Source organism: Kryptolebias marmoratus, linkage group LG14 (assembly GCF_001649575.2).
Source record: "Kryptolebias marmoratus isolate JLee-2015 linkage group LG14, ASM164957v2, whole genome shotgun sequence".
In the NCBI taxonomy this organism is placed as follows: Eukaryota; Metazoa; Chordata; class Actinopteri; order Cyprinodontiformes; family Rivulidae; genus Kryptolebias; species Kryptolebias marmoratus.
The window spans coordinates 10,551,534-10,575,397 of NC_051443.1; the positions used below are offsets into that span (position 1 = coordinate 10,551,534).

The 23,864-nt window shown below is 39.2% G+C and overlaps 1 protein-coding gene across 2 annotated transcripts; it reads right to left on the reverse strand.

Moving 5' to 3' along the window:
- Positions 1–1,461: 1,461 nt before the first annotated feature.
- On the reverse strand, positions 1,462–23,698 carry LOC108230933 (cGMP-dependent protein kinase 1). 2 transcript variants are annotated; one of them, XM_017407567.3, is made up of 21 exons: positions 23,510–23,698; positions 22,848–23,075; positions 21,695–21,830; positions 21,513–21,579; positions 21,337–21,436; positions 17,160–17,273; positions 10,860–10,965; positions 10,701–10,764; positions 10,512–10,589; positions 9,577–9,671; positions 7,351–7,416; positions 7,187–7,261; positions 6,142–6,238; positions 5,930–6,069; positions 3,781–3,870; positions 3,314–3,455; positions 3,058–3,221; positions 2,759–2,881; positions 2,453–2,515; positions 2,312–2,378; positions 1,462–2,235 (listed from the first exon to the last, which is right to left on the reverse strand). In XM_017407567.3, the coding sequence occupies exons 2-21, from the start codon at positions 23,050–23,052 to the stop codon at positions 2,137–2,139; spliced, it is 2,091 nt and encodes a 696-aa protein (XP_017263056.1). In that variant the 5' UTR covers positions 23,053–23,075; positions 23,510–23,698; the 3' UTR covers positions 1,462–2,136. The 2 variants fall into 2 exon arrangements, with proteins under 2 accessions (XP_017263056.1, XP_037835261.1); XM_037979333.1 differs by lacking the exon at positions 23,510–23,698 and having other exon boundaries at positions 22,848–23,084.
- Between the last annotated feature and the right edge of the window lie 166 nt (positions 23,699–23,864).

Consider the following 23,864-nt stretch of genomic DNA (forward strand, 5'->3'; position numbering starts at 1 on the left):
CATCTCTTCAGAGACCTGAACAGGGCTGTGTGCCTCACTGCAGCTTTGTGCTGAGAGAGAATGAGAGAAATGCCAGAGGAAAAAGTTAGCCAAGTTAATTCACTCATTCCTCTGGAGAAGGTAAACCATCACTGCTGCCACAGCAAGTTATTCTGTTAATAGAATATTCCAGTGCTTTATCTCTAAAAAATTACGAAACTATTCAGAAATATACTTATTAATTGTAATTATGTGCAACTTTAAAAAACAAAACAAAACTAATTTTAAGATGAATCTGACAAATATGGAAAACTGTAAACATCTCAAAGGAAATTAATCTTAAAGAAACTCATTTTAAGCCAACACAGCTCAGTTTGTTTCTGTTTTCGTCTTTATTTATGCCCTGATGTGGAACACAGCATGATGACAACAAATATTGACAGTGAACACAGTGAAACGGGCCGTCGTGAACGCCCAGTGCAGCAGCTTTTGAGAAACCATGGCGAGTAATGAAACAGAGACACAATTCTTGAGCAGAAAGCATTACAAAACACGAAGCCCAACCCTGATGGGGGAATCAAATGAAAACGGACAGGCGAATTTAAGCTTCTTTAACCCGGAACATCATTTAAAGTCCTGCTGTGTTAAAGAAAAGAAACAAACTCTTTATTGCAGAACAAACACCATATGATGTCAAAATCAAGACTTTATTAGATGTTATAAAAAGCAAATAATAACGAATAACACAAAAAAGCTACATTTCTCAGCACAAGTTAGAATCAACTGTTGTAAAAGTGATCCAGGACATTAAATTGTAAATAGAAACGAGCCTACAGGCAGGGTAAATGTGAGATAAACTGCCCCGGGGTCAGAGGGTTAAAGGTCACGCTCCGTGACCGCTGTAAGCAAAATACTGGCGTGAGTTTCAACGTGCTTTAAATCTCGTCTGTGTTTGTTACAGTGCGTGCGGAGCTGAGTTACTTTTATTAAACTGTGATTTGTAGGTTTCTGCCTGGCGGTGGAGGGGGTTAAACATTCTGATAAACTCTGATGAGAAAAAAGAGAACAGAATTCACTGGGAAACACAATCAGCTACAGGGGTCTGGGTGAGAAGACTGCAAGGTTTCCCCTCATGAATGTCTCATCCTGGGATTAAAGAGTCTAGCTGTCTCTGTGGATCACACCCAGCTCTTCACTCTGGTGTCCCAACAGCCACAGGAAGGTCACAAAAATACTAAAATACTGATCGAAACTTTTGTTTGACAGCAGCTGTCAGTGATACCCTAGACATACTGTGACTGCGAACAGGTCCTTTAGGTTTTTGTCTGAAATGTTCCTATACACTGTTGTGAATAATGTTTGTTAGCAAAATATCTTGAAAACAACTTGGCAGATTTTAATAAAAATCTCAGTGGATGCACATCTACAACTGATTGACTTTTGGACTCATTCTGATTCAAGATGGCTGCCACAGCTGCTTTAGAAAGCACAAGATCGGCTATAACTTCTCATTTTTAGAGTTACTGAATCAATATTTGGTGTGACAGTAGCTGTGAGTGACACACTGTGACTACTAAAAGATTCTTTAGTTTCTTGTTGAAAAAAAAATGGCTGTAAATTACAGGTAAAAATGTCTGTTAGCAAAATATCTCATGAACAACAGAACGTATCTATCGGTGGATGCACCTCTATAACTGATTAACTATTAGAGTCATTCTAAGAAATTGTTCAGTTTTTTTTTTTTTTGTTGAAATGTTCCTAAAAACTATTGAAGAGAAAGTCTGTTAGCAAAGTATCTAATGAACCACTGAACAGAGTTTAGAGAAACTCTGAGAAAGTAATCATTATATGCACATCTACATGTACTTATAGAGTCATTATGATTTAAGATGAAGAAACAAAATCACACACCAAGTAGAAGGCCCCTTCAAAGTTTCTCTAGGAACCTTTCTAGTTTTCATTATTGACATAATAATAGCCTTTGTAATAAGCTTTGTTTTTATTCATGTTTGTTGTATTCTGCACATTAAATATCAATGATAAATTAAACAACAAAAAAAAAAGCTTTAATATGTTAATATGGCTCCATTTCCTGTTTTACAGGAGATTTTTGTTTTATTTCATCTTGGCTTTCAGTTGTCAGAATGCTCCATCCTATTAAAACTCTGTGTCCCAGCCAGACTCTTCATCAGGAGGAGGCTCCTCTGCATCATCTGGGAAATAGTCAAAGTTGCTGCTGTCCAGTGGCCCATCCACCTGAAGGACAAATGCAGTCAGTTAAAGCGCTCCTTCAGCATCTTCTTACCCTGCTAAAACTCTGTTGTATACCCACGGTGGGTGTGAACGGAGGCTTTATGCTTCCCTGCCTCAGGCCACTCCAGTTGAAGCCCTCAAACCACCTGAAGGACAAGAACATTTTTTTACGAACTCGTCTGCAGCAAGAACACACGGAGAATGAAGTTTAGTAGCTTACTTGTGTTTCTGGATGTCCTTCACTCCGTTTTTCTGATTGCCCAGCCTCTCTGAAGGATTGTCCCTGTCGGACAAAAAAATTGGTTCAAAAGTGCACTGTAGCAGATACTGTAGCAAGCTGTACACATGAAAATAAACAGTGATTTTCAAAAATTAGCTTGGCAAAATGTGTCTCGCTGGTCGCAAACGCTCAGATTTCTTGCGGTTTTTGTTGCCAACTAGTTTCTAATAGTTGCAGTGAAGTACTACCCTTAGAAAGGGAGAAGCAGCCGTCATAATTTAACAAATCTGGTAAGCTTGAGAGAACCTGCAGAGCCGTTTGATGAGGTTAGCTGCGCTCTTGGTGATCTTCTTGGGAAACTCGACCATGTCGACACCTCTCAGGATGATGATGTAGGTCTTCATTGGATCAGAGCCGGAGAAAGGAGGACTGGAGACAAACAGAGCGAGGCAGTTGGAATAATTTTTTTTTTCAGTGTTACAAAAACAGAGCTGACTGAAGTTCACAAATCACATCAATCAAATGTAACAAAAACATAAAAGGAAAAGTTCCAAAAAGAAGACTTTGGAATCATGATATGGGACACTGAGGTTTTGCAGCTGTACCTCCCACTGAGCTGCTCAAACATCAGTATCCCCAACGACCAGCAGTCAGCTGAGCAGTCGTGACCTTTGTTCAGGATGATCTCAGGGGCAATGTACTCAGGTGTCCCACAAAATGTCCATGTCTTCTTGCCTAGACCCACCTTCTTGGCAAAACCAAAGTCCCCCTTCAACAAGGAACAAAACCATCTCAGAATTTTAAGTTTTGGAGAGTTTCCACCATCTTTAATGGATACACATATAGACATAGCATCCATACCAGCTTGGCGTATCCTCTTTGGTCCAGTATGATGTTCTCAGGCTTGAGGTCTCTGTAGATGAGCCCTTTGGAGTGAAGATACACTAGCGCTTCGATTACACAGCCTGTGTAGAAACGAGTGGTGGCATCATCAAAGGAGCCCCTTAAACAAGAAATATAAAAGTATTACTTTTTGGTACACCTAAAAAAACATCTAATTTATTGTGGTAGTAGCTGAGAGTCCTTCACAACACATACAACAAGTGCTACTCATTACGTAAAATATTTGCTCAAACCGTTGTTGAAGTCAACTGTGTTTGTTTGTTAGCAAAATATCTCAAGAACCACAGAGAATGACCTCATTTGTTGATTTGGAAGTCATTTTTAGTTATCGTGAGAAAACAAGCTTTGCAAAATGTCCCACAACCCTCCAAGAGTTTCCTTGTGCTTTTCAACATGTTTCAGTAGGTGAACACTCAGTCGCACACCTGTCTTGAAGAAGTGACCACAGTTCACCTCCAAGGCAAGCCTCCAGGAGCATGTAGAGACATTTGGAGTCTCGGAAAGTACGATACAACCTGCAGGCAAAAAAAGAATATGAATGGATTTAAACAGTAGATTGTTCATTTAAGGGTGATATTTTCCTGATCGTCCCTTCCTAACAAAACATGGCAAATAAAAAAACATTGTGTTAATATACAAGGTCGGGTAGAGTTTTGTATAACTGAACACTGGTGTTCCATTCAATTCCATTCAATTCAATTTTATTTTTAACAGGACAGTGCATATTAATAACAGTACATCTATAACATGCCAGAGTTAGCCAGAGGCTCGTTTTCATCTGTAGTCCTGGTAGCCAGCTGTACAATGGCACCCTAAGAAAACATGGAATGTTAAACAATAAAATCATCAACAATTAAGAACAACATATTAAGACAGTATTAGTACATAATAGAACAGCAACAATGATGGCAGCAAACAGTAAAATACAAGTGGGAGTAGTTCTAAGGATGAACATAGCTATTCTTTAAGCACATGTAGCAGTAGCAAAACGTAAAAAGCATAAAATCATCACTGAGTATCAAACATTAATAAAACTGATTAAAACATTTAGTAGATGCATGATAATTTAACAAACAATGCTGATAAAATCATAAAAACACGTGGTTTACACTGGGTCAAAAAAAAATTGCATATTCACGAGTGAAACACATTATGTCAGTGGCAAGAGATTAATGTTGACAAATCTGACTACTGATCAGCCATTGTTTAAGATGAACGTAAAATAATTTATATGTGTTAAGGTCTCTAACTGATGGTATTCCATTAATGAGAAGCTTTAACAGAAAACGCTGACTGACTAAAGGCACCTTTTCTTAATGGAATAATACGGGGGGGGGGGGGCAGCTGAGCTTTACTGTGGCATGCCATGTGTTCGTGTTGTTGGTTTCCCACATATAAAAGGTCAAAGCACTCCCCAGTACACTGAATGTGACTCAGCTTCTGTTTGAGAGTTTTGTCCTGTGGATGAACCCATTTTTGTGTGAAGATGTTTTGTTTAAAGTTCATCGGGATGTTGTGTGGAGAAAATTCTGACTTTTTCAAACACTTCTGCCGCGTATAGAATGATAATGCTTTTTGTGCTTTATGTCCTTTTCGTTTTTGCTTGCTCCTGTGGAGGCTCAGAGCATTAGCACTTTGGAATGTCATTCAGAAGTGGTCTTGGGGAATTTGAAGTAAAAGCTAGTCTGAACAGTCTGAGCTGAGAATTTAAGCCATTTTAGAGCAACTTTAATCTGAAAAATCTCAAAGATGTTCATGCAACTGCTATTTTATGCATTCCTGTCAGTTGTTTGCTGTCACATGGTCCAGTAATGGTCCATGTGAAACCTGTGCCACAAAGCAGAGCATCTTAAGCCTTTCAGGCAGAGTAATTGATGAAAAAGTAAGGTGGTGTCAAAAAAAATTATAGTGATTAAAGTAAATGTTATTGGTTTTTACAGCCTTACACTTGTATCACGTTGCTTCTCTGCCCTGAACACTATCAGATTAACTACAAAGTCACAGTGTAGATAAAATGCATCAAATAGTGCTGTGATGTAAAGAGTTACCTTTGAAAAGTGTTTGTTTTTTATGAAATTGTCGGCCATATTAATAAAGCAAAAGCACACCATTAACTTCAAACACATCAATGCATATTTTTGATTCCAACAGCAGTCCTCGCAGAAACAATAGCCCCTTTCACACTGTAGTTTCACAACATGACTGTAAAGACAAGCCCTTTTTTAAGCCCCAATATGACAATACGTGCTTACACACATTGTGGGAACAGCATGGTGACAGCAATATTGTTGATTAGAATAGCGGATGAATTCCTTCTACTTCACACATACCAGCCAACTCAGTTCTGTGACTACGTACCTTGATGGCACAAAGGTGCATCATAAATATTTGTGTCTCAGCTATGATGATGTTAGTTTTTTTTTTGTTTTTGCTTGTTTTGGATTAATAAATAACAGTTTCACATAAGAGCAGAGATAGATTTTGATTTAAAAAAGCAGCATGTAGAATAATCTAAAATGGTCATCCTCTTAGTTATTGTGGCGTGCCATGGATAAACACTGTGTGCACTCTGACCTGATAATAAACGGGTTATGAGCTTCCATCATGATGCGGCGCTCAGACAGAATGTGGTCCTGCTGGCTGGTATCCAGGATGTGACGTTTCTTCAAGACTTTCAGGGCAAACAATCGACTGGGATCAGTCCTTAACTGAACCTGAACACACAAGCGTGTCTGCTGAAGTCATAAATTAATAGGATCTTTATACAGCCACACATGTACGCTCACCAGCTCTACACGACTGAAGCCTCCCATCCCCAGGGTGGAGATGATTTGGAGATCAGTGAGTGATATGATGGAGAAAAAGTCAGCCTCTGCTTGTTGTCTGCAAGAAGCAAGAAGAAATACTTAAAATATGTTACCTTCAGTCAAGAAGGTTCATATAGACTGTTTCATAAAATCATGATAACCATTAGGCCAGTCACTTGGAGTTATGGATGAAATGGTGCAAAGTAGAACCCTTGCCCAAACAGGCTCTTGGATGGCCTGGAGACCTGTCCAAAGCATAACCCTTCCTCTCACCCATAGAGTGGAGCAACACATTTGGGTACTTAGTTTATGCACAATGTTCCCGCCTCCTTTTGAGGGTAAATAAGACTACAGCATCAATTTGAAGCTATTGAATACCCAAATATTGAGGCCTGAAATCCAAAAAATTATTCAATGTCTCTGCCGATCAACAATCTCCAGCTTTATATCAGAAAAACCTTCACAAATATGAACTGAAGCTCATCAGATTGGACACACAACGCCACCCTGTGTCCTGATAAGTCATATGCAGACAAATAGCCTAAAAAATGCATTCCCTGTGGGAATGCATTTCTCACACTCATTACGTTCATCTTTATTAGGCAGTTTTACAACTTGTCTTCCCATAAAACAGGGCGTGCCGGTTTGAAGGAAAAGGAAGTGACAAATTGTTGCTCCACTCTGTAGACTACTGCGGTCAACTGCAGCCTATGGTGACCCTGAACAAAATGAAGCAAGCATAGATGAGTGACAGTGAATATCATTATAATATCATTTGTGGGAGGATCCTTCGACTTTCCAGACTGCTCAAAGTTATAGTTTCAGGAGGTTATATATATTTCGGCTGATTAGAATAAACTATTTTTAAAGGTAGCAGTCAACATTTTGGTGCAATAAAATGTTAGACTTCCAAAGCATTTTCAGTAAAAAAACAACCTTTTTTTTTTACATGTGAAGTTTTTACTACAGTAACCTTTCAATTTGAAGCTAAAATTATTTTCTCAAACTGTGCGGCTGAACTCACAAAGCCTTGACCTCCTCGTTGTCCTGCTGCCTGCTGCTGCCTCCATCCAGTCCTCCAATCAGCTGTTTGAAGGACCTGAGCCATACAGAAGCTCCAGTCAAAAAGAAACAGCCTTCAACCTCTTTTTAAGCCAAAGTTCACATGAAACAACGACTTCGACTCACTCTCTGTCGATGACCAGACACGTGACGTCTCCCACGGCTGTGACACTGGCGGTACGAATGTCCTCGCTGCAACAAAGGAAGAAACAAGCTGTTTGTGCAACTCTTAACTGCTTTTGGAGAGATATACTATAGAGCTGTTGTCACAGCAATATGGTGATCTAATAACACTCCTTTTTGCACACTGCAGTAATGGAGTAATGTGCCCACTGTATCGAGTCCCATGTGTATCCACTAAATGAGACTGAACTCGTGATTAATGCTTTTGTTTTAGCTCAGAGTTTTTGTCTCTACTACCGTCAACTGCTAAATGTTCAAACTATGCTCTCAGTTAAACTCTGAATGTGTCTGTGAGTATGCTGCTGAGTGGGTTTCATATGAAAGTTTTTTTTTTTTTCACAGTTTTTCTCTAAGAACAGCTGGTGGGAGCAAAGCTAAGAGCAGCGAGGAAGAACGCCAGGGATGTTTTCACAGTGAGATATGAAAAAAAAAACATGCATTTGTCTGGGGAAGTGAGCAACTTGCTGGAGGGATGCAGTAAGAGTTTGATAGCAGAGACTGTTCAATAACTCACTGTGCAGCATTAAACGAGTGGCTCAGATCTTTTGAAGTGGGGCTCTGTGGAATGGTTATGAACAATTAATGTCTTACCTGTTATAGAAAGCTCTCGGAACGACCTCAGTTTGGATAAAAAAAAGTTTATTTCTGACCAGATGGATGAGACCAAGACTAAATTAGATTGCTCCAAGCTTAAAACAACTTTAATCTCAGAAATGTATTAGTAGTTTACAAGAACACAATTTTATAAGCCTCACACCCTTGCCAGTTTTGCATCACGCTACAGGCGTGTTATTTTGAAAGAAATATAATAAAATTTCTGAAAATAGGGTGCATCTTTAACTGATCAAAGAATATCTTTTCATGTCAGATACAACTTTTAATAAAACAACTTTATTAACAATAACAAGTAACTGTTAAATAAAATAAACCATCGAATATCTTAATTAAAATAGGACCGATACATGACCAAAAATATATCTATCATATCAGATAAAACTCTTACAAAATCTTTCAAAATATCCTTCAATATGTTTAATGAAACCAGCTCCTTCAATTTTTGGACTAGATTGAAGTTGATTCCAGGTATTAGCTCATCATTTAGTCAGATTTAAACTGTTTCTCCAAACTGAGGTTCTTTAAAGAGCTATCTGTAACAGGTAAGATATTAACTGTTCATAACCTTTCCACACAGCCCAACTTCAAAAGGTCTGAACTATCTCTTTAAGTGTTTAAATGGATCTAAGGTTCAAACTAACATTTACCAGAATTACTGTTTATTGTCTCTAAAGTAAAAATAAAAACATGATTTTCCCTTATCCCCCTTCTGTACTGCAGCTGGTTCTAACAATAAATGTAAAATGGGATTATATGCTTTTATTAAGAACTGACAGTTAAAAATTTGCTCTATGTTACACTTCATGCATTAAAAAAACTACAAACACTCTGATACACTTTATGAAACCTTGCCTGACCTATGATTCTAGCTTCATAGCTTTGATTCGTCAGTCCTGGATTAGAAATTCTGATTGCTGTGGGCAAAGCTGCTGTTTTCATCGTGTTTGTTCTTCACTGGAGTATTTACTGCTCGTCTGAAAGCAGACCGTTAATGTCTGTGGGAGTAGATCTTCAAGTGGATGTTGGACATGTGCCATCTCTTTAGCTAGAATGGTATAGGTGGAAATTAGGGGATAAAACAAATTGTTGCCATTTCACTCAGACTTTGTTCAGAATTGGTACCAAAGCCCTATTTTGTATTGGATGATGACCCTGCTGGATGATTTCTGTGGGGTCTTAGATAAGTCTTCAGGGTTATATTAAGAATGCAGTGTGTTTCCTATTACATGTAATAGAGAATGATAGGTCCATGATAGTTTTGAGCAGGCATTAACCTTCTGTAGCAAGGTCATGGTAGTTTATTATTATTTTGGCAGTGTGTAGGGGGTCCTGGATGGAGTGTGGTTGCAATGGTTGCATCAGTATTCTGCTAGAGTGAAGTGATTTCTGGTGTGTAGCTGCATCCTGATGCGTTCCAAGAGAGTTGTGCCAGGACGGGGTTCAGGGAGATGCTGTGGAAGGACCTTTGTGGGAACATGCTGTTGATTTATAGAGTGTGCTGAGGGTGTCTTTCATACCTAGGTGTGTGTGTGTGTGTGTGTGGGTATATTTCACCCTATCAAAGCCTGCTCGCCAAACCAGTCCCCTTTGCAAAGAGTCTTCACCGTCACCTCCTCTTCATTTGTCGAGAGCTGCTGAGAAACCTTCACCTGTGGGGGTGGTCACACAAACATCTAAAGTGCAATTTGGACACGCTTGCATTTTCATTTTATGGCCCTTTGTCCTCTAATTTCACAGTATTTCAGAGCAAAATATTGCATGTGTCAATAATTTCTCAAACACAAGGATTAGCTGCCTTTTATTTTAGTTTTAGCAAATGCTGTGTTGCTGTGTAGCCCCTCAAGTGAACAAGACAGAATATAATACACTCTATACCAGGGGTAGGCAACCCTGGTCCTTGGAGGGCCACTATCCTGCATGTTTCCTTGTTTCTCTGCTCCAACACAGCTGGTTTGAATCAATGGGTAATTAACAGGCTTTTGCAGAACATGAAGAGGTAATTTAACCACTGAATCATGTGTCTAATTTTATTGTCATTAAACTTAGCATTTAACATGTTAACTGGGGCTTTTAGAGTTTGAGATGGAGCTCTTAGGGTTTTGGTAAATTTTCTGAATATTACATGGTCTGATATTTAGGGTCAACATGCTGCAGTTGTGTTACATTTGAGGTTGTGTTTGCCTCATTTGATTATTTATTAATAAATGGTAGATTTTTCTTCCTGATACTTAAAACTAAAAACCCAAAAGGTGTACCTTACATGGTTTCATATGCGATGTCACATATGTTTTACATCAAGACTTTTTTAAAAAAAGATTTAATAAATTTCCCGCAATTTGTGCTTTTTTTAAATAACACTGACTTTTGCATTTCATTATCACCAATTTAGAAGCCAAATTCAAATGAAGAAACCACCTCTTGCCTCTTGTTCTTTTGTTCACAGTTAATTATATCCTTTTCACAAATCCTGATAAACTCATCTTTCTCACCTGTCCTTCACTGATGATAAAGAATGTGTCTCCTGTGGCTCCCTGGCGGATAATGTACTCCCCATTTCTATAAAGAGTCTGAGAAAACCCACAGAAGAGATGAGTCTGATTACTGGACAGAGGCTTTTGTGTTTGTCAGAGGGAGAGGCAGAGTGTCTAATGATAAAGAAATTGTCTGAAAATGATCACCTCCTCCAGAACATCGGCCAGTTTACTGACAACGTCCTCAGGTAGAGACTGAAATGAGGGAATACTGTGAGGAGAGTTTACAAACAGAAAACTGTGAGTCATCTTTGTAAAATGGGAACTAAAAACAGTGTCGTGTTAAACACCATTTAAACCATTTACCTGCGGAGGAAGTCTGTGTATTGGGAATGTTTCATGAGACCAGTCCTCATCATGATGATTTGGAAACCATGACGATCGATTGCCCACAGCTTGATGTCAGTCAGAGCTGAAGACAAATACACAAAAAACTTATACAAGTAGAAATCAATTCAATCAATCAAGGTTTTACTCAAATAGCTGAAAATATACATTACAAATTCATTTTAATTTGCTTAGTTCTACCAAAAATATTCCACCACAGCAAACCTGTCAAGAGAGAGTTGACCACCAAAACTCAGATTGAGCAAGAAGGAACATTAATCAGAAAAGTAACCAAGATGCCAAAGACAACCTCAATGAAGCTGGGCAGCTCTTTTGCAGAGATGGAAGTATCTGTTCATAGGAGCACTGTAAGCTGCGCAGAGCTGTGCTTCATGGAAGAGTGGCCCGCTAAAAGTCATTGCTTCAAGACAAGAAAAAAAGCTGTGAGGCTTATTGTAGACTCCCCAACATCTAGAAGAAGATGATGTAGTCATATGAGCCTAAGACTGCATTTACAACATCATCTGGTTCAAATCCAACACCTCATCATGCTGAGAACCCTACAGCAAAGCACAATAGTGGCAGTACAGTGCTGTGGGGATGTTTTTTCTTTGGCAGAGACTTGACAGCTGGTCAGAGGTGAAGGAACAGAGGTTCACCTACCAACAGGACAATGACCCTAAATGCACTGCTAAAGTCATAGAAACCACAAACGACCTTTCTGAACATATCATTAAGTATGACTCTAAAAACCCAAATCCATCAAGTTTGTCCAACCAACATCTGAGTGAGGTTTTTTTTTATTGTTAGTTTCAGTTAGAATCAGTCCTAAAAGCAAAGAAGTTGCTTTATAAAAAACATAGATGTAAATTTATTTATTGTAAACACATGGTCCTAAAGGGAAATTTGCATAATCCAGGAGTCCGATTTAAAAGAAGCTTGGGAAAACAAGTCTGGTTGAATTTAAATAATCATAACTTTAAAATTCTAATTGCCATAATCCATACACTCTGAGCAGAACATTGTATCACACTCATTAAAAATTACACAGATCTACACCTGAATCAAAAAATAAAACTGAGATGTAGAAATTACGTTTTAAAATTTTTATTGTACTTGGTTGTGTGTAAAGGTAAAACCCCTTTTTTTGTTGTTTTTAATCACAATTCAAAGAAAACCATTGGTGCTACCTTTCCTTCAGACCCAGAACTTTACTTATTGGAAAAATTTCTCTAAATTTAACAATTTTTCCCAATTTACAGAAGGAATATTTGGAACGATCATTGTTTGTGGCTAGAAAATACTAAACCATCTTGCTGGCTATGTAGCAAGACATTCCTCCATATCTTGCTGCATAGTCATCAGAGATCAATGTTGCACATAAACATCCCCAAATTAAAAACATTTGTCTACTTTCAACTGACTTTTAGCTGGTAAACGTGAGCTGAGCATGACTCCCTTTGGTGTCAGTAAAGAACATTCATTTAAAGTGTGTAGGTGCAATAAGTAGAAAGACTTTTGAGACAAATCTTAGCTCTTTGGTGCAGAAAAACAATGAGTCTATATTTCCTCTCTAGTGCATGTGCCGCGCCATGAAACACACGTTCTATTGTTGTGGGAACCCAATATTCATAAATGCATGCCATTAAAAATCCATTAAAATGTAGTGAAGCTGAACTCAAATATTGAATTGAACTCCTGACTGTGTTTAAGGCTCCCAGTAAAAGCACCTGCTTTATTATGCAGAGAAAGCTGTGTCAGCCCAGAAGGACAAAACTCTCACCGCACATCAAATGGACACACGTATGTGGAGGTCAGGGTAAAAAAAAAAAAAAAAAACCTGTATCACATTGTAATTTACTAAGCAGTTTTTTGTAATTTGACAAGTGGCTTTGTTAAAACTGTCAAAAATTACACTACTAATGTGGGTTGGGCTTAACGTTTCACTGGTAACTAACTTTTAACTATGCTAATACTGTTACCAGACATGATCAAAAACAGCCTCATTCATTTCCAAACCCACATCTCAACATATTCCAAAGTCAAATCAATAAAGCTTGCTTGGCTAAAAATAATGCTAAACACCAATTTAGTGAAGACAAATAAAAACAATGCTATTTGTAATTAATAATTGTTACTGCAGTCTGTTTAAGTCAATAGACTGGCTACATTTACACGTCATCTTATTATTCACTCTGTAGCAGGTGTCTAGTCTATAGTTGTTTTTTTAAAATTAGGCTGGAAATTGTTGTGTAATGAAGTTACCACCCATTTTGTCACGATCGGTGGAGATGACGGAGACAAACCCGGTGTGCAGACTCATCTTAAAGAAAACTAATTTATTTAACTAAAGAACAAACCAAAACCAAAAGCTGACGGGGCAGCAAACAAATAGAAACAAACTAAATCAAAACTAAGTAGAAAGTGAACATAACAAGCGCAGGAACCGGAACAGAACCAGGAACCAGGAACAAGACGGAAACATGTAACAAACAACAGACTAACAGCAAACAAACATCAAACAATGGACCAGTGAGGTATGGGAAGAATGACCGGGCTTTTAAGACTGGGGATAATGAGGTGAGTGGGAACAGGTAGATTGATTACTGAGTCGGGACAGGTGAAGATGGGTGTGGCTGACAGAGAAGTGAATGACTGAGGGAGAGTGAAAATGAACATGAACATGAGACAGAATGAAAAGCAAATACAACCAAATAACAACAAAAGAAACAACAAAAACCAAAGAACTAAAATCAAAATAAAACAAAAACAAAACCCCAAAAAAAGCCAAATCACCACACATTTAGCTGTGAATGGGAACATAACTTTATAAAGTCGCATCAAATTAGCAGCTGTACAAAGTTCATTTATGTACCTAATCAGTGGATTATCTATATTAAACAGCACTCAGCAGTCCTCTGGGTTGCAGAGACAAAAACAGGCAGATGCAGCAGAACAACAGATAAGCCTTACAAAAAAAGGGAAAAAACATAAATTTATCATGTTTTTAGGTGGGATCCCATGTCGAAAACAACAAGACCACATGTGATCACATGAATATGTTGAAAATGTTCCACAATCACAAAGGAAACAGGTATAAGCCATGTTCCACATGCTAACTATTGTCCATTACAGAAAGGTGGGTGATAATGTAAACATTGTTGCGTGTTTTTTAGTTTGTCTGTCTGTCTGCAAAATCCCTCATGGACCACTGGACACATTTTTAACGTAACTCAAAAAGTAATCATTGGATGCACTTGTATAAATTTTGGATTCAGCCCCATTCAAGATGGCCACCGCAGCTAATCAGTCGTACCAGCTGAGACTCATTCCCAACACGTCCTCCAAACGTTAAGAGATCTTGCAATATTGTGTGCAAAAACTTAATTGCCAAGATTTAACCAAAAAGGCTAAAAGTCCAACATTTTCACACTTTTGTGACTTCACCGCATAATTTATGCTTTTGTGATCGCTGAATCTTTTTTAAGATTAGTGATACTGCTAATGTAGGACATTTCATTCACACATTAGAAAATCTGATCATATGCGTTGCCAGTACTACATGGAATAGGTTTTGTCTTTTTTAACAAAGAGCTGACTACATAATGTTAAATGCAAACAGTATTTTTTACAGCCAATGAGTGAGAGATCAGTGGTTTCTGCTCATAGAGAATAAACTTACTGACAGAAAAAACTAATTACAAGTGCTTAGATAAATTTCTGAAGACATCGTTCATTTTTTCTTATAAGCACACGTCTATTGGTCCTGTTTGCTCTATCTCCCTTTATGTTTTATTTCACTGTATCAAACACTACTTTGTCCTGTCTAATAAAGCCCCCACCACCACCTGCTGAACACACAACAAAGAGTTGGTTATTTAATCTAAAGATTTGGTAATTAAATGTAAATAGACATAAGCTGGACATAGGCCTTATGCACATTTTCTGGCATGTCTGACAATTTCTTCAAATTCCCCTGACAGTAAATAAACAAAAATAATACAATCTAATCTCTTGAAAGGTGACTTTCCACTGTTAACACACGTCTAAAAGGATTTGTCAATGCAGCTTGAATACTTTAGTAAGAGCAAACTGAGGGAAAGAAACCTAATTTCTTTTGGTGGATTCTCGCTCCTAAGTTCCATTTAGTTTACATTCTTCCTGTCAATTTTATTTCACTCACTTACTTGCTCTTCTCCTCAACTTAACATTTTAATTTCTTAGACGCCGCTGATTTCTTTAGAGCCTCACGACGTGCTCGCACTCTTTTTCTTTCACTCACTTAAATGACATTGAACGGCACAAGGACACCGATGAAAGCGGCACACAGCAGAGGAGCGAGGGGAGGAGAGGGACTTAATTTAAAGATAACTGGGCTGCAAAGAGCTGGCAAACATTTTGAAACACCCCTCAAAGTCAATGGTGTGAATGTGGCGGGCTAAAGGTTTTAGTGAAACATGCCAAAAATAGAGTTTTATCAGTTAGGGCCTGACATCCCCTGAGCACATCAAAGTGATGCACACAAACAGAAATCAATGAGACACCTGCATTCAAAGCCAATCCATCATCCAAAGCAATGCTGTCAGTCTGAAACGAAAGAGACCTGAGATGGAGAGTAAACATGCAGAGGTGTTAGAGCAGTTGGTGTAAACTGTGAAAGCAAATGCAGAAATTTAAGATATAAGCCCTCCCACTCATAGACTGTGTGTTCATATTATATGCACTTTTTGGATTTTTTTCAATAAAACGTCATGTTTGGCATTTTATTCTACTGGATGCCAACCTAAACTACACTACACGCAATTAATAGCAAACTAAAAGTTACAAAGGAATGAATTTAGAGTTGCATTGATGTTGTTTGCCAAATAATAATGTCAGTCAACCCTTTGACTGACATTATTATTCTACCAAATCTAGAATTTGGTAGAATTTGATCACTGAACTGTTAAGAGAACTGTTAAGAGACTCAAAACTGCAGAAGAATACATAACTTTTCTGCACGTTACTGCCACTCACACAGGGAAACTGAAAATCCTGCGAAAGTTGTTAGACATTCTGGAGGTAGTTTGGAGACTCTCTTATAAATGCCAACTAGTCGCAGCCCTGTCAGATACCGTCTTAAACAAAACAAAACAAAATTCACGTTAGACTTGCTGAACATGTCAGACTTCCTTGTTTGCAATAAATGACACTGATACCCAAAAATATCACTGATATCTTTGAAAATAAATCTAAGTTGTTTAGTTTCACATAGGGCTCTGAATGTGTTTTGCAAGAACAGGGCCGAGACTGTTAGGGACTAGTTGGAGACACAAAATTGCAGGAAACTATGAACATTTTCACTTAGTATCACAGTGGACAACAAATTTGCAGGAACTCCCAGTGACATCTGGGCCAAAATTCACAAGAAGTTTGCATTTATATCAACAAAGCAAAAGCAAAACAAACATAAAAAAACAGCACAGGTACAGAAACTAAATTGAGAAGGGACAAGACAAGTCCCAGACTCTTCGACTAGTTTGAGAAAAAAGTTGCCTCATGTTCAAAACACAACATCCAGGCACTGTGAAATAGAAAATCCTTGCAATGGTTACAAGACATTTTGGAGACTCCCTCGTGAATGCTGTTTGCAATTTGTTGCAAACGGTTGCAGCCTAGTGAGAGCGTATGCCTTTGTCAGACTGATGGTTTCCTATTAAATAACCATTACAGTTGATTCTGTAGCTGTCATGGCTGCCATCCTATCTTAAGCCTGCAGGAGGGAGAGTTTTGAGGCAGAGCTGAAGCAAAGCAGATTGGGGACTTCAGTTGTATTTCTTGTCATTTTTTAAGCTGATTCTAAAGCGACCAAATTCTCCTTTCAACAACATTTAAAGCCAGGAAAAAAAAAAAAAACATTCAGAATTGTTTACTTTTATAGTCAGGACCACAGATGATAAATATTTAATTACACATGTTATGTTGTGATGTGTTTGGCATTAAAACTGTTAAATCTTTTCAACAGAGGCAGCAGCAGATAGTTGTTTGATCGCCGTTGCAGTTTGCTTTTGTCTGAATTTTCTGTCCCAAATGGATGAGGTTGCCTTCACCAGTGTTGTCGATATCTGCAAATCCGATAAACTGCGCCCAGTATTAAGATGTGTTTATTTGGATCCTCAGCACATGTGTATGATCACATTGTCGTGCCAAAAAGGCAAGCCCTTTTGTTCAGAGTGATGGGCTCATTGGTGCAGGCAGCTGGCTCACTGGCTGAGGTGTGTAATACGTGTTTGTGTTCACCTGTAACACTTGCTGTGCGGGTACAGTTGTACAGGATGGCCAGTTCGCCGAACACTTTTCCCGGGCCCATGATGCACACCTTCTTCCCTTGTTTGGTCACCTCTACCATTCCCTCTGTGAACACACAGACATATTAATTAATTTGTGATTGAAGCATTGTTCTTGCAGGTAATTTCTTACTGATTTTTTATTTAATGGGTAATAATTTCACATGCACATCACAGACCTACGAAGCCAAAGGAGACACACGCATGATTCATGGTAAATATTTTATGAGAGCTGCCTCAAATTGACCAGTTTTCCATTTCTTCCCTTTCTTCCCTTTCTTCCTCTTTCACCTTTTTTGTGCTTAATTAGAGAAGAAGTGTCTGGTATGTGGAGTCAAGTTTCACCTGCTTTTCATTGGTCACCACCTTCAAAAATACCTGGATGACGCTTGTAGACTGCTAAAGGCAATTAGCCAACCTAGTCTGTTCGTAAATTCTCAAATCGAGCGAATGTTTCTCTGTCTGTTTATGGAGAAAGTCCTCAAGCAAAGCCACTCTCAAGATACTTTCCCACCCAAGCCTGTTCACAATAAACCATCCTAAACTGCCATCAGTTAAGCAAATATCTCCCTAGGCTGTGACTGTTGGTTGGTGACTCAAAATTGCGAGAAAATAGGTGAATTTTCACTGGCAGTCTCACTTTTTGTGCGTACAGCTATGAAAATGAGCATTCAAGACATTTTGGAGATAGAAATAAACACAACAGATTTAGAGACTGACACCACTATGAACACAAGACTAAAAGCAATTTTTTTTCATGGGCTATCATGAACAGCTGCTCGAAGGTTTGCATAACAGTACTCAGGCTCTGCACCGCTTTGTCTTCTTACCTTACACAACTTCTAAATTTGCCTGCCCCGCTCTCTGCTAACTGATTGACTCATCCACTTCACAACCTGCTTCTGCCCAATTTTCCTCAACAGTCCTCAGTTCCACTCTTTGTTGATGATTACAAGCTTTACTCCATTGATTTCAGCTCCTGTCAGTCTTTTCACCTGCAGCGTTAGCCTTTTTCTTTCTACTCTGACTGCTGCACAACTTACATCCTGGAAATATTAAGGAAAGCTGTACGTGTGAAAATCACTGATGTCTCGTTAGGACTTCATAGATAAACATCATCAAGATCCATCCTTAAAGAGAAAGTGTTAGCCAAGTGCTTTCTGTAGGCCCTTTTACAAAACACTTTCGCCAAAGGAGGTAGTCACAGAGCCAATAGTGTTGGTACAGTATATATAAGGGTAAGATGGCATCCCAGCTCGAGGGGAGCATTACTCTAACCTCTTCTCCAGGCATAAGTAATGTGAAGTCAGATGTCTTATTTACATGAAAAGAAAAGCTAACAGAAGCTGAGCTCATCCTGTCTGCCAGCTGTTTTGTTGTCATGGATCTCTGCACAGAAGACCTTGTCATCAAAGCTCAGACACGTAATGGTCCAGCGAACTGCTTATTTGTTCCAAAGTCAACTTGGTTGCCAATACTTTTGTGGGACCATTCCACCCCCTTACCACGTCCTTATTAATGATTATGGTGGCATACTGATTCAGCAGAAAAAAACTGTAAGAAATACTTCCTCCAAACCCAGTTCAGGTATCCTTCAGCACATTTCCACAATGTTCAGGCTCAACTGCCTACTGCCAGAGAGGTTTCAAGACTTACAAGTAACACGTGTATTTTGTTGTTGGCATTCCTACTGTGGTTGTTTTCAAAGAGGGAGTTTTGATATTCACCCCATAATTCATTGGGTAGTTGTAGCTATAGACCATTTTAAGTCCTAGTTCATTTTTACCATCCCTTCTATTTCCTAGGGTGGTTTCCAGCCTTGTAAATGTGTGTTGTTGAGGTTGTAGCTTCCATTGTCTCGTATACTGGGAGAGGTATGGTCTCAGGACTTTGCCAGGCTCCGGACTCTGAGTTGGTGCAGGAGTTCTTTCTTTGAGTGGAGTGATTGTATTTTAATCAGGAGATTAGTAAATCCGTCCTCATCTTTACCACAAGTCAGTGTCTTTAACCTCGATAAGTGTTTCATGGATAGAATGAAAACATATGTATGTATTATGAGTGAGTGTGGGTGAATATACCTCATATACTTACTGTATATGAGATTTATAGCACCTTTTTAGCCTGATATGAGTTCCACAAAGTACTATATAGTAATAGATGACCATGCATTTCATCACACTTACATAAAGTGTGATCAGATTTATGGAAATCTATGATTTGGCACATTTTCATTAATGAGTTTTGACATGCAGTTATATAGGAAAAAGATGATAAAAGCAAAATAATAAAAACAACTTCTTACATTTAGCAAAAATTATTTTAAGCTTCGTTAAGGGGTTTGCTGTTTTCAAAACAGAGTTAATGAATGTTTGAAGACATGAAATGCCTTTTGTGTCTTTAAATGCATTTCCTAAAATATGAATAAAAAATCCTAAAACATAAATTATCTTATGTCCTACTTTGTTGTTTTATGAAAGGGAGATCAAAGTAATTATAGTTTAGTCTGTGGGGATCATGAATGTGTGGACTAAATGTCATTTCAAATATTCCAGTAATTTTCTGAAAAACAAAACAAAACAAAAAAAAAACATGTAACGACAAGACAGAGAAAGAGAGTGAGAGAGCAGTATATTTTCTGTCAAGGCCCTTGTTTTATTTCGCTCTTTTGATAAAAGTTGTCCTGAGCCACAAAGAGATGTTTTTTCCTCTATTAATGCTCCAAGAAATGAAACTGGCTCTTTATTAGTTCTTTATTCTGTGTAATCCTGCTGAATGACAAAGAGCAGTGATCACATTCCTCTCTTGATTTGATGGAGACAGAAATCCTTTCTTTTTTTTAATAAAATAATCGAAACTAGAAGCATTTTTTCATTAATTACTTTAGGCAGAGGCTTTTGAATCAGCATTCTGAAACAACACAGGAGCAGCGCCTGAAAGGCTGGCTGTCCCTGAATGTGTCAGAAACATAAGGCAAGTCCAGTAAAGCTGCAACGCAACAGCATTCTCCTGCAGCGTGCGTGTGTGTGCACGAGATTTTATCACTTCCCGCACAAATCACAAACCAGACAATGACCTCACTGTGATAATACCTCACCTAGTGGCAAAATGTAGGCTCTTTAATTGCTAGTTTATTTTCTCCAAGCTTTCTCCTCCTTTCTTTTAGCTGATAGAGCCTCCATTTATGCTGGGTGGCTGTTTTATCTTGTGCAGCTCATGAGACAAAAGGGCTGTCAGTCCATATCTGTCCAAATCAATGTTTCACTTTAGTAACTTTGAGCAGAACAGGCTTAAATTTACAAAGGGAACATAAGCAATCAAAACATCTACATTTGCCATTTAGTTTTACTGCTATTCTCAGGTTTATGTCAGTGCAAATCGTTGTCGCCACAGACCAACAGTTACAGAGAGAAGTTTGCATCCACCCATCATAGGCATGAATGTCGTTCATTTTTGGGCCAAGGATTTCTTTGAATTGCTCTTTTTCCAGGGTCGAATGATTACTCAGCAGACAACTTCAATGACACAAATTGGGTTGCACAAGTTGGAATTTATTGTGGATTTTCTTAAATCCATTTCTGACCAAAACTGTTCCTTCATGCTCAACTGAAGTTTCCCACCGCCCATGTGGACAAGCCAAATGTCTTCTGGAAAATGCAAAATATGGTCAAACAAGACAAAGGTTGAGCCGTTTGGCTGTTATGACAAGAATTATATGGTTGGAGGAGTTGAGGTGAGGTTATTTAAACCTAAGAACACTGTACCAGCTGTCAAGCATGGTGGAGGCAGCATCATGCAGTGGATACAGTTGGGCATTCCAACTGGACAGTGATCCCAAAAACACATCAGAAATGGTTTCTTTATGAATAAAGCAGGCTAATATTAAGCATCTGGAATGGAATCCTTGAAGTCCTCACCTTAACCTGATTAAAAATTTGTGGGCGGAGATTAAAAGATGAGTCAGAACAACAAAATCAATAAATTTAAAGATCTGTGCCAATTCTGCCAAGAAGATAAAATGCTAACAAGAGCCAGATCTGGTCCACGGGCCTTGAGTTTGACACATGGACCTTATTAGATATGTGTATGTAAACTTCTCGCCACAGCATTTACCCTCACTAAGGCAGCCTTACCCTCCAGAACGTAGACCGTCGAGCCGACGTCTCCCTCTCGAATCACACAGCAGCCTTCGGCCAGGCTGGTGGGGTACATACAGTCCACGATGGTGAGAATCTGCACATGTAAGGTGACAGATGAGCACCAAAACAAGACAATATTTTCTAAACTTCAGCATCGATGTGACAGTTACCTGCCCGCCTTCCAGGTGCTTCATGTAATCGTTGTTCATTAGAGCCCTGTGGATCAGCTCACATGACCTGAACGTTCACAAAATCATCATTCTTAGCTGACGTGGATCACAAACTGTCCGGTACGTATTGTCAGGGCTCACTTTGGCTCGTACGTGATGTGCTTTGTCTTTGTGAGACTCACTCTTTGCTCTTGCAGTAGCTGCTGAGGGGGATGTCAGGCAGCTGGGAGGGGTCCAGCGCGGTGGGCTCTGCAGAGATGGCCTGTCTCTTGGTGCGCTGAGGCTCAGCAGGTGCTGCCGGAGTCTGAACCTCTGAGCCTTATAAGCCACGAGCAAAGAAACAGGCAATGCAAACTTAAACAGCCGCACAAGATCACAGATCAGCCCGTGCTCTAACTCTACAGCTATATAACAAGGACGTCAAACTGCACAGCTGGACACCTCATGGGTCAAGGGTGATCACTGTTGATTTCAGGGTTCATGGGGTCAAAAACAAGTTAAAAACTTGTCTCTGCTCCTACATGTGACCCTTTTTGTACCGTCCACCAGGGAAGTTGTGTTCGTTGGTTCGTTTGTCTGTCTGTTAGCAAAGATCAGGTAAAAACTAAAAAAGAGATTTGGAGGAAATTTATAGGAAATGTTGGGGTTGTCGCTGGGGATAGGCACCAGCTCCCCGCAACCCCCAATGGAGAAGCGGGTAAAGAAAATGGATGGATGTTGGGATTGTCACAAAAAACAAAAGGATAAATTCTGGTGCTGATCCAGATTATGATCAGGGTCGCACTATTTTTTGATCACACTGTGGCCTTGGCGGAGGATTGCACTCTCTGACTGCTTCTAGTGTTATTTTTACAGATATGTTTAATATAATTTTGTTGTCTATAACAATTTCTTTAAAGACCTGCCAATCACAAGTAAGCCATTCTCAGCATTGATTTTTTTTAAGTTAGAAAAGTGTAATTATATGTTTTTGTTTGAATTTATTTTGCTATTTTTCATTTTTTGTGTCTCTCAGCGATTATTTTACATTTCCCTGTTGGAAATATTTATCACTCCCTGTACTTATTTCATTGTATTGTTTTGAGTCTCTGTTGTTATTTGAAATCTCACATATAGAAAATTTCACATTTTGTTTTTGTTGTTTTTTTTAAAGCAACATCTTAACGTAAAAGCTCTAAAAAAGGGACTATTTTTACGACTAAAGGGTTTGGTTTTAAATTGAATTTTTACAGTCTGTCTTTAACACTTCTTTGTTTTTTTGGTTCTCATGTTACTGATTTAACCCTTGCCCTGTGATTTGTCTCCCAGGAGTGTGTCGGACACACACACACACACCTGTAGTGGCCGTGTCCTCGCGCTGCTGCGACGCGCCTCGGTGCTTGTCCAGCTCCACCTGCAGCTGCCGGATCAGATCGTCCTTGGCGTCCAGCTCCAGCTCCAGCTCGTCGATCAGCGCGTCCCTCTGCCGGAGCTCCTCGATCTTCAGCTGCAGGGCCAGCTGCAGGTCCCGCAGCGTGCCGCCGCTCTTCGGCACGGCCATGGGCGCGTGCGTCCGCGAGGATCCTGGGCGAGACGCAGAGGATGGAGCGGTGTGTGTAGGTGTGTGTGTGTGTGTGTGTGTGTGTGTGTGTGTGTGTGTGTGTGTGTGTGTGTGTGTGCAGACTCAGATGCTGACCTGGGACGTTTGGAGAACAGTTCTAACTAAATCTGGAGCGGACATTAGCAAATAAAGAGCTGATCTTTTCGTCGAGCAGCAATTAATTCCAATCAGCAATTTTATCTGTTTAAAATAATAACATTTCAAAATAAGAGCCGTGCCAATTTGCTTCCTAAGACACATTTTTTATTTTTTTCAGATCTTGATGAAATTAGGTTATCCATCTTTAGTAAGTGCAGAACTTCTGCTGCCTCCACGTGCCCCGTCTTACACGAGTCTCACGCGCTCTAAGCAACACGAACACACTCCTGTGCACACTTTCCTCTCAGTTTGTACTCACTCGTTTCGATCCAACTTCGATGATCTTTAAAATGCTGCTGGTTATGAAGGAGTCCCGAGGGAGGAGGGGGTTTATTTTTTATTTATTTTATTTGCACAAAAAAAAAGTAAATTAATAAATCTCCAAAGCTCATAAATACGGCCCCAGTGCCGTCTGCTGAATAACAGCGAAGCCGGAGTGGGACTGACTCGAGCTGAGCCGCGCGCACAGCTGAGCCTGACAGCGCTCCTACAAAATAAAAGCGACAGCACACTTTTGTTTTGAAAATCCTAAGTTTCAAAAAGCGTATCCTAGCCCCCCCTCAAAAGGAAGGGATATGAATATCATCCTTAACTGAACATTTATGTGTACTTAC

Excerpts from the sequence above, each read along its gene's own strand:
- LOC108230933 (XM_017407567.3), bottom strand. The coding sequence starts at position 23,052 with ATGGCCGTGCCGAAGAGCGGCGGCACGCTGCGGGACCTGCAGCTGGCC. Across the intron at positions 21,580-21,694 it reads AGCTACTGCAAGAGCAAAGA|GTCATGTGAGCTGATCCACA; the intron begins GTGAGTCTCACA and ends GTGAACGTTCAG. Across the intron at positions 2,516-2,758 it reads CTCATCAAACGGCTCTGCAG|GGACAATCCTTCAGAGAGGC; the intron begins GTTCTCTCAAGC and ends TTTGTCCGACAG.